Raw genomic sequence first — 10,091 nt, 5'->3', positions numbered from 1 at the left:
AGGTTTTGGACTGAAGAATATGGAGTCCTGGTCCAAACACAGGATCCATGAAGGGATTAGTGAACCATCCTAAGTGTGGTCATGGGACGGACAGACAGACGGACACCGTGGGAAAGCAAGGGAGCAGTCTTTTAGATGAGATGAATGAATGAGCTCAGTCTCAAGTTCAGAAACTCTCTGAGCGCTGACTCCAGCGACAACAGGAAGCTCACCGTGAGCCCATGTTCCAGGCTGCTCCGTCACCAGCCCCAGTCCGAACACTAGACAGAGCTTGTTTTGGATGGTTAAGTTAAGGATGAGCGGCTGGGGAAAGGGTTATGGCAGCGAGTGTCCTCACTAAGAAAGACAAGCTGGTGTGAGTGTCTCAGAGATGGTAATCGGCTTCCTGTTCTCGAACCTCTCACTTGCACATCGATCACCACCTCACAGTTTCCAGCCACGTGTCTTCATCGGTCACTCTCACACTCTCACACGCGCGCACCCAGTCGTCTATTGCTGGGGGAAAAGAGGAACACCTTTCACGGCAACATTTACGCAGCCTGCGCCACTGGTGCTCAGGCGGACTCCAGCTAGCCACAGGTTACAGGCGTTTTGCTGACAATAAAGTGCTAAAAGATGCTGTTTTTGTCCATATGTATACCGACTTCTTCTTTTCCCCACTTCTCCACGGAGCGCCGTGCGGCTCAGCTGAGCGGCTGTGGCGGCGGAGCCATGTTGTAGCGATCCACCACTGGTTGACTGGACTGCACAGCATCATGGGAACTGTTTCGGTCACAGTATCTGAGTTTCCACGCCACACCACATTTATCTACAAAGCACTTGGAAAACAACACCAGATCGTCAGTAAGTGCTGTGCAGACTGTAAAATCAAGACAAAACCAACATTGAAAATAATAAATACATAGAATTAAGACATGAAAGGCAGAAGTACTGTTAAGATGAAAATATGTGCAGATACAATGACAAACAAGATCAGCTGTGCGGTTGTATCAAAGCCAAAGAGTAAAAGTGCGTCTTAAGAAGTGTTTCCAAACTGGACAGTGATGGTGCCTGACTGACATGAGTTTGTTATTGACAGCGATGGGACCAACGCTGCTCGGCCTGATATAACGTTGTCACGGCAACAGTCACAGCACAGGCTGCACTGTCGTCCCGGAAGAGCTGGCTTGACGTCACCGGTTCACAGAGACATGTGGTATCAATAGAAAACAATAGACCGATATATTTTTATTTTTATTGATTTATTCTTTGTTAGTATTTATCTGATATTTATTGTAGTTGGACATAGTTTTTGTTTCTGGAAATTTTCTTGCTATAATACAGTGATATGTTTTTGTGCAATGACAATAAAGAAAGTCTAAGTCTATGTCTAAGTCTATATATATATATTAGGGTTGGGATTCCATTAAAAAAATAATCCACATTTTTTAATGTGAATGAATGTGGTATATGACTGAATCAAATGATGGAGCCACACATACATTTAAACAACAAAACAAAAACAACAACAACAAAAAAATGTGTTTATTTTGCATCAGTTTAACAATAAATCACCATGGTGACTATATTCAAGTTTTTATATCACCGTATTCAAACTGAAGCTCTTTTAATGTGTTGGAAATATCTGAATAAGAATTTCAATGTTATAAGAATTTCAAGTCCATTCAGAGCAGTGGAAACCCTGGACATTGTGTAGTGAAAAACAAAGCAAACAAAAGCATCTGTTTGCTTTGGTTCAGGCAGGATTCCTCCATGTTTGTTGTTGTTGTTCTCATCCTTGCTGCCATGTGTCTTGTGCATCAGTGGGATCAGTGGAGCAAGAACTCCTGTGTGTGTATATATGTATATATATATATATTCATATATATATATATATGGAATTACATTTCAAAATCTGAGGTTTTCTCGGCTCCCTCAGTCAAAAAGGTTCCTGGCCACTGCGTACACAGTCGTGTGGTCAAAGCAGGTCTGGCACGGTGAGTAAAAAGCGCGTGCGTGTTTCCGTGACAGAATCAGGACGTGACTTCGTTCAGCACAGGAGCACCACCGACCACCAGGGGCGCCGTCATCCAGCTTCAGATGCGAATGTGGAAGTTGCTGTGGGGAGAAAAGGGAGGTGGAGGGGTATTAGCACGTTATCACCAGCGCTGTGGCGTCACGTTTAGCTCCGGGGGGCGGAGCCTGTCCCAGCTGTAAGCCACTCTGTAAAGCCTCCTTCAGGGCAGAGTTCCACTTCCTGTTTCTATTTTCCAAACATGGAAGGAACATCTTGTCTCGTAAGGGACATTTTTACGCTTTACTTTGGGCTATATTTATTGATTTATTTATTGCTCGTAAGAGTTTTCAGGTGGAGGATGTGTTGCTTACTACAGTTGAGCTTTTCTACTTTGTTTTCAAGGTTGACTTGAAGTGAGGCCGGTTTTCACTTCACGTTGAACTTTTCTTTGAGGTTTTCTTATCAATGTTTATGAATGGAGGTAAATATCTGCTGTCGAGTTTTGAATTCGGGGAAAAGGGTTTTGGGTAGAAAAGAGTTTTTCAATGTGGAAAGATTGAATTAAAAAAATAAATAGATGTTGAATAAAAATGCAGATTACTTGAGTGATTAAAAAAGGTTTTGAACCCCCCTCAAATGTTCAAACTCTATTTGTGTTCACTTTCAATTGCACTTTCAAGTCTTAGTTTTGGTTCTCAAAACTCGCCAGTCAAAGCCCTGGTTTTACGGTGACGTGAATTCACCGACAACAGTCAGTGGCCACAATCCTGCCCCTCTGATCCGCCCTCTCGACTCTTGCTTTGGCCCCGCCCCCTGCACAGTGAGTAGCAAAACAAGTGTCGGCAACTTGATGTGAGTGAGTCACCCTTGTTCTCTATTTTTCTTTTCTTTTTTTCCATTTTCTGTATGTTTTTCTGTTGACAATTTCATTCTTCCGTTCAATCTTTTTATCCTATGCTGCACTTGTCTTCATGATGGAACTTCTCTCTGGTCTGAAGGTTCAGCTGGTGATGGGTCGATGAGGCTTCATGACACAGTGTCCTATTTTTCAGTCGCCATCAGATGGCGCTGTCTGCTGTAAGATGTTAATGAAACCTCAAATCATTTCTAAACCAAGAGCGCCATCTAGTGGCCTCTGAGAATTGCCTTTCCTGACACCTCATCTACCCATCACTGCTGCTAGTAGAGACAAGCGGTAGTGACCTGAGGAAGTCCGGGGCCTTGGAGATCATGTTCTCGAAGTCTGAGAAGGAGAGCTTGCGGTCCCCGTCCAGGTCGGCCTCCTCCACCGCCTTGGTGCACGCCAGCCTCACCTCGCTGGCAGTCAGCTCGCCCTTGGTCAGCGTGGTCAGGGTTTTCTCCAGGTCCTCCGGGCAGATGAAGTCGTCCCTGTTGAAGTCTGGAAACAAGGCCACAGATTGGCTTCGGGTGCGCTGCTGAGACAGGCAGAAGCCCGAAGTCCTACCATATATCTTGAAGGCGTGGATGGTCTTGAGTTCTCGGGGCGAGGTCTCGCACAGGGCCGAGAACAGGTCCACAAAGTCGTTGAAGCTCAGGTTTCCGTCCCCGTCCTCGGAGAAGGCCTCCACGATCCGCTCACGGAAGGGATTCTCCTGAGGAGGAAGGTGTTCCCAGTGAGAACCACTCCCGGGTCTGGCCGGCTCCCGGCTGGCTCACCTTGAGCTCGGGCATGCTGGTGATGAGACGGAGAGGGACTCTGACGTCGGGCTTGCTGGTGTAGTCCAGCGGCACCAGGTGAGGAGCGAGCTCCCGGTACCTGCCGTGCAGCCTGAGACAGAGAGAGAGACGCGCTCAGGAGCGTCACTGTCGAGCCAACACTCGGGCACACAGTGTCAAGCAGGCCTGGCACCTTCAGCAGGTCATGTGCTCTCGTGAGTGAGCGTCAAAGTTTCATACATTTTGACTGAAAAAAGACTGAATCATGGTGCAGTGGATTGCTGTTCTTACAAAGCAACATATTTTAATTTATTTAAAAAAAATTGTCCTTAATAGTTGAGACAAATGTGGTTCCAAATCCTTGTTCTCAGGTCATGTAGTATAAGTGAGCAAAGTTTCACACATTTTTGCTGTAGAAACATTGATTTATTGTGCAGTTAGTGCGGTGTATTTAAGTCATTCCAGGTGTTAAACAACATCTTTTAATTTATAAACAAAAGATCCTTGACAGTTGACAAAAGTCTGAGTCCATATTCATACAGTTTGACTGCAGAAATACTGATTTATGATTCAATAACCACAGTGGAATAAGTATCGGGCAATATATATTCCTATGCATAAAAAAGATCCTTAATAGTTGACAGAAATCTGAATCCACATTCATGTTCAGCACGTCATGCACTAGAGTTATTTATTTAGAATAGAATAGAATAGCCTTTATTGTCCTTGTACAGTGTACAACAAAATTTGAGCGCTACTCCTTTGGTGCAAACAATGTAAAAAAGAATATATCAAAAACTATCGAGAATGCAGAGAACAACCAGTAGGTACTCATAAATAATATATATATATATATATGGATCTGTGGATACGGCTAAAATAATTGGAGGTTTTAAATAAAGCAAACAACGCAAAGTATACAATGTAAACCACAAAATAACAAATCATTTCATGAATGTAGATAAATACATTATGCAAACGACCCAGTGTCTAAATCTTTTATCCTTGCTGAATTGAATCTCTCCACATCTAATAATAATCATCATAATCCATTCTAAATCGACCTCTGTCTCCACCTAGCGGATGGTTCTGGGAACGCCACTGAGAACTGCGCTGCGCTCAATAATCTGGGCTGACAAAAATGTCGCGGGGAGCGCGAGAGCCGAGGACTCACCTGAGGATCTCCTTCCGGGTGAAGAAGGTGCACACCTGCGGCGACACAGAGGCACGCGCGTTTAGGCGAGGGGACACACGCGAGCGAGCGCGCGCACACGCGACTCGGTGAAAACCGGGACGTCGCTTCTTGGTTGGGGTCGTTGTTGTTTATTGTCCTGTTTTTGGCTCGTTTCTTTGTGATGCCGCCGTTTTTGTCCCTGCGTTCATGATCGGCCCCGGGTTTTCTGGACGGAATTCAAGCCTTTAAATGTGTTTCCAGGAAAGACCCAGCAACCAATCAGCGTCAAGCGACCCGTTTCACGAGCTGCCGTCGATTGAGAACCGACGTGACGTCACAGTCGAGCGGTTCGGCCGTCACCTGCAGCGCCTCCAGTTGCTCCTCCGTGAAGCTGCTCGGCTTGCTGCCCATCCTGCCGCATCATCCGCGGCCTAGGCGCCCAGGACGGTGGAGGTGGAGCGGCGGCCGGGGAGTAGATGGTCCGCCGCGGAGCAGGTATGGAAGTCCAGGAGTGCCAAAATTCCCAAGGTGTTTTTTTTTTTTCCTTTCTCCCCACTGCTCGGAAAACATGAGCAAGTAAAGTAAGTTCCATAATGATTCGTTTTTCATACAAATATATATATGTGTTGTTGTTGTTTGTGGGTTACTTTTTATTAGTTACTTCCATGATTGTTGTGTATTTGTATTCATTTTTCTTCTTCTTCTTCTTCTTCTTCTTCTTATGTTTTGGTTCATTGTTGCATGTTTTTCCATGGCAATAAAGCTGACTCTGATGACAGTCCGATTCTCATTATCGTGGTGGGGGAGTTTGTGTACCGTGAATGATCCTATGCTATGTTGTCGGGGGGGCGTTATGCCCCTGGTATGGTCTTCCATGGCAAACAGGTCCTAGGTGACGGGTCAGACTAAGAGCAGTTCAGAAGCCCTTATGAAAAGATTAACAACAAGGACTGTGACGTGATGGCCCCACCCTGGAGCCAGGCCTGGGGTTGGGGCTCGAATGCGAGCGCCTGCTGGTCGGGCCTCTGCCCATGGGGCCCGGCCGGGCCTAGCCCGTAAAGACCACATGGGCCGTCCCTCCTGTGGACCCACCTCCCACAGAGGGACTCATAGGGGTCGGGTGCAAAGAGGACTAGGTGGCAGTCGGGACCCGACGACCTGGTTCGTGTGAACATTCTCTGGCTTTCGGAACATGGAATCAAACTACGTTTGTTTCTGTTTGCTCCTTGTTTTGCCGTGTACTGCAGGGACTAGATTGAAGTGACATGAGGGAACTGAATTGCCGCCCCCTGGTGGCGGTAAAGGGTCATCCAGCATCTGACCATCAGGCGGCAGCAACAATAAGGTGAAATCCAGTGAATGTGTTAGGATTTGTTGTTGTCATATATATATATATATATATATATATATATATATATATATATATATATATATATATATGTCAACATGAAGAAAACAAAAAATTATTATTGGAAATTAAAACAAGGAAGCGAGAAAAGGAAATGTTTGTAATTTGGTATGTTGTTAACAAACTCAATCATGTGGTGGATTGTCACTCCAGAAACGTGTCTGAGCCGCCAGCACAGTCCCACTCGGCCTGGTCTCCTGGGACCATGGACCGTTCTCCGGGCTGAGGGGCCAAAGCTCCGCGCTCGCCGCCAGATGTTTCACCTCACCTTGGTGACGTCATCCGAAGAGCGTGACTCTACAAAGCTGCGAGGTTCTCAGCGTGCACCCGGAACAAAGGAGGGGCTGAGCTGGTGGGCCGGTCTGTGACGTCACACGCCCTGGCCTCTCCTCTTCCGCGCCAGACAGCAGGATGGCCAGCAGCCTGTGGAGGTCAAAGGTAAACGCCACTTTGATTCCGAACTTGATACAGCTCCGTAACGTGGGGTCGAACCCGGTGGAAGCAGCTCCGACAGAGTTGGGTCTGGGCTCGGAACCCGGGGCGCGGTTCCCCAGAGTTCGGAACTTTCCAGCTCACGTGGGTTTAGCGTGTAGCCTCCCGCTAGTGCGGCGGTGTCGGTGCCCTTCAGCAGCGTGTCCCGTCCACAAACATGACCGCACACGAGCCGCTCCGCGCCGGGTTCCGACCGGACGAAGCGGTACAACTCCGTGTTTCACCGCCCACCTGTGGCGCAGGCTGCCTCCCGGCCGAGATCCGAACCGCACCGGAACCGCCTCCACTCTAACCGAAGTTCGTTTGAGTCACTTTTCACGTTACTGGTTCCGAAATGGCTCCTTGCTCGCGTCGAAGGTGAAGGAGCGGCCCAGCGTGCGGCGCGGTGAATGGCTTTTACCGTTCAGTTTTTAACCAACCAACCAAAGTTATAACGCCGTGTAAGTGTCATATAATATGGTTTCAATCTGCTTTGAAAGTTTCAGGTGCACGCAGTTCCCTTCTACCTGGTGACTCTCTGTCGTGCAGTTTTGTCGTCAATATTATTATTCGTCACTCGTTCAGGAATCATATTTCATCCATTTGTCATCATCTTTTCTGCGCTTCTTCCAGTTAGCTCTTATTTATTTCTCGTGATCGGTTCCATTCTTATTCCTTCATCCCGTTCATCTTTCTAAAGATGTGCTGATATAAGTAGTATTGTAGTGGTAGTATTTCGAAATACGGCGTCGTCCTTTCTAAATGTAAATCCATCGAAATAATTTTTCACCTGTAATGTTGTTGTTTTGTAGCCTGCGCGTTTTGCCTCTGTTTGCCATTGAATTCCGTAACAACACTAGATAATTAATTTACCTTCAGTGCAAGACTTCAGACCTTCAGATTTAGTTGTAACTTTATTTAAATTGTATTTTCTATCATATGCGTTGCTTGTGAAACCGTTTTTGATGCAATTACATTTTTAATATTTATAATTGGTAACAACATTTTGAGGCACGAATCTTTCTCATTCGCGCCTCCTGCTGGTGGTAATGTGAGCTAAGCATTTGACGCTACCGCTGCGTGCACAGTAGGGGGCGCTGTATCATAGCACATCTCTCTGTCTGCAGGTTTCCCGGCTCGTCGCAGCCGCTCACAGGTCTGCACTGTGCTCCGGTTCCAGAGGGGTGAGCATCCAGGCGTCAAGGTCGGCATCAACCGTTGGACCCCACTTACCTCTGTGTGTGTGTGTGTGTGTGTGTGTGTGTGTGTGTGTGTGTGTGTGTGTGTGTGTGTGTGTGTGTGTGTGTGTGTGTGTGTGTGTGTGTGTGTGTGTGTGTGTGTGTGTGTGTGTGTGTGTGTGTGTGTGTGTGTGTGTGTGTGTGTGTGTGTGTGTCCGTCCCCAGATCCAGACGGTCACCTTGATCCCGGGAGATGGAATCGGACCAGAGATCTCCACTGCAGTCATGAAGATCTTTGACGCGGCAAAGGTGAGCTTCTCTCCATGAGGGTCGCGAGGCTCCTCACTGAGGTGTGTGTGTGTCAGGCGCCGGTCAGGTGGGAGGAGCGGAACGTCACGGCCATCAAGGGTCCCGGCGGTCGCTGGATGATTCCCCCTGACGCTAAAGAGTCAATGGACCGAAGCAAGATCGGCCTGAAGGGTGAGGAGGACCCCCCCCCCCCTCAAACGTCCCTCACCCTCTCATGCTCCCGCAGGTCCCCTGAAGACCCCCATCGCGGCAGGCCACCCGTCCATGAATCTGCTCCTGAGGAAGACCTTTGACCTTTACGCCAACGTGCGCCCGTGCGTCTCCATCGAGGGCTATAAGACACCATACACAGACGTGGACCTGGTGACCATCCGCGAGAACACGGAGGGCGAGTACAGCGGCATCGAGCATGTGGTGAGTCCCGCCTGGAGGTGCCTGCCGCGGCGCTGATCTGAAGCTGCGGGGACGTCCCGCCTGCAGATCGTGGACGGGGTGGTCCAGAGCATCAAGCTGATCACCGAGGACGCCAGCCGACGCATCGCGGAGTACGCCTTCCAGTACGCCCGCAACAACCAGAGGACCAGCGTGGTGGCCGTGCACAAGGCCAACATCATGTAAGGCACCGGCCCCCCTCGGTTGGTAGGACTCGCCGCTCATCGTGACCCCCTCCCTCCCTCCCTCTCTCTCCACCGCAGGAGGATGTCTGACGGGCTGTTCCTGAGGAAGTGTCGCGAGGTGGCGGAGGACTTCAAGGATATCAAGTTCACCGAGATGTACCTGGACACCGTCTGCCTGAACGTGAGCGCCCCCACCCACGTGCTTGTTCGGCGACCTGACGGTGTCTTCTGCTCCTGCAGATGGTTCAAGACCCCACTCAGTTTGACGTGCTGGTCATGCCCAACCTGTACGGAGACATTCTGAGGTGAGTGCTCCGCCGCGGTGGTCATTTTTGTGAGGTAGTATCGCCACAGAGTCGAGCTGTTGGAGGACTTGGTGGACCCTCCTGTTGAACAGACCCGTGCTTCATGGCCATTAGCATTAGGCTAACAGCCTACGGCGGTACTTGGAGCTGTTCCAGACTATTTGGTGTCGCTTCTGTTGAGGGAAATTCTAACGTCAAATTGTCGTCAACAAACCTCCGTCACCTTTAAGGGGACGAGACACAACGCAAATGCTGGTCCTGTGACGGTAACTGAACTTTTTGTGCACATGGCAGCGACCTGTGCGCCGGCCTGATCGGCGGACTGGGCGTCACTCCCAGCGGGAACATCGGCGCCAACGGAGTGGCCATCTTCGAGTCGGTCAGTCCGCCAGAGGTGCGAGGTGGTGCGGGTGGGAGCTGTTGACGGCTGCTTTGGTGCTGCAGGTTCACGGCACCGCCCCCGACATCGCCGGCATGGACCTGGCCAACCCCACCGCGCTGCTCCTCAGCGCCGTCATGATGCTGCGTCACATGGGCCTGCACCAGCATGGCGACAGGATCCAGACGGCCTGTTTCGACACCATCCGGGACAAGAAGGTAAATCTGCGCGCGGTGCTGGCTCTCTATGGCACAAAGGACTGATGAAGTGTCTCGGGCAGGTCTTGACCAAGGATTTGGGGGGAAATTCCAAATGTTCAGAGTTCACCGATGAGATCTGCCGTCGGGTTCAAGACCTGGACTTGAACCCTCAGTGATCCTCGTGGGACGGATGGGCTGTAACGCACAAATGTCACATGACCCAGTGTGTTTGGAGATTTCTATTTTGATAACCAAAGTAAACAAAGTATTTATTGTTTCTACTGCTGACGTGTCGACCAATAGAAGCTGCCACTGAACCTCGGTCTCTGCGTCCTTCTTGGCTTCACGTATGGTCCTGGGCTGGAGACTCCAGAGCC

At 49.2% G+C, this 10,091-nt stretch overlaps 2 protein-coding genes across 3 annotated transcripts; one reads left to right on the top strand and one right to left on the bottom strand.

Annotated features, from left to right (window-relative positions):
* Window positions 1-660: 660 nt before the first annotated feature.
* On the bottom strand, window positions 661-5,325 carry LOC128758502 (calcium and integrin-binding family member 2-like). The gene is made up of 6 exons (XM_053864490.1): window positions 5,208-5,325; window positions 4,848-4,882; window positions 3,674-3,785; window positions 3,462-3,609; window positions 3,200-3,395; window positions 661-2,097 (listed from the first exon to the last, which is right to left on the bottom strand). Exons 1-6 carry the CDS (start codon window positions 5,256-5,258, stop codon window positions 2,076-2,078), a joined length of 564 nt encoding a protein of 187 aa, XP_053720465.1. The 5' UTR covers window positions 5,259-5,325; the 3' UTR covers window positions 661-2,075.
* Window positions 5,326-6,542: 1,217 nt separating this feature from the next.
* Window positions 6,543-10,031, top strand: LOC128758501 (isocitrate dehydrogenase [NAD] subunit alpha, mitochondrial). 2 transcript variants are annotated; one of them, XM_053864488.1, is made up of 11 exons: window positions 6,543-6,693; window positions 7,854-7,910; window positions 8,130-8,213; window positions 8,270-8,384; window positions 8,440-8,627; window positions 8,694-8,827; window positions 8,909-9,011; window positions 9,071-9,135; window positions 9,430-9,514; window positions 9,580-9,732; window positions 9,795-10,031. In XM_053864488.1, the coding sequence occupies exons 1-11, from the start codon at window positions 6,667-6,669 to the stop codon at window positions 9,888-9,890; spliced, it is 1,107 nt and encodes a 368-aa protein (XP_053720463.1). In that variant the 5' UTR covers window positions 6,543-6,666; the 3' UTR covers window positions 9,891-10,031. The 2 variants fall into 2 exon arrangements, with proteins under 2 accessions (XP_053720463.1, XP_053720464.1); XM_053864489.1 differs by lacking the exon at window positions 6,543-6,693 and adding an exon at window positions 6,733-7,187.
* Window positions 10,032-10,091: the final 60 nt, after the last annotated feature.

Source organism: Synchiropus splendidus, chromosome 5, assembly GCF_027744825.2.
Source record: "Synchiropus splendidus isolate RoL2022-P1 chromosome 5, RoL_Sspl_1.0, whole genome shotgun sequence".
Taxonomy (NCBI): Eukaryota; Metazoa; Chordata; class Actinopteri; order Syngnathiformes; family Callionymidae; genus Synchiropus; species Synchiropus splendidus.
This window is presented reverse-complemented; position numbering and strand designations above follow the sequence as displayed.

Bases quoted from the DNA above. Each gene is read 5' to 3' on its own strand.
- LOC128758501 (XM_053864488.1), top strand. From the start codon at position 6,667: ATGGCCAGCAGCCTGTGGAGGTCAAAG. The intron at 8,214-8,269 runs GTGAGCTTCTCT...TGTGTGTGTCAG, and splicing joins AGATCTTTGACGCGGCAAAG to GCGCCGGTCAGGTGGGAGGA. The intron at 8,828-8,908 runs GTAAGGCACCGG...TCTCCACCGCAG, and splicing joins GTGCACAAGGCCAACATCAT to GAGGATGTCTGACGGGCTGT.
- LOC128758502 (XM_053864490.1), bottom strand. From the start codon at position 5,258: ATGGGCAGCAAGCCGAGCAGCTTCACGGAGGAGCAACTGGAGGCGCTG. The intron at 4,883-5,207 runs GTGACGGCCGAA...GTGTCGCCGCAG, and splicing joins AGCAACTGGAGGCGCTGCAG to GTGTGCACCTTCTTCACCCG. The intron at 3,786-4,847 runs GTGAGTCCTCGG...TCTCTGTCTCAG, and splicing joins ACCCGGAAGGAGATCCTCAG to GCTGCACGGCAGGTACCGGG.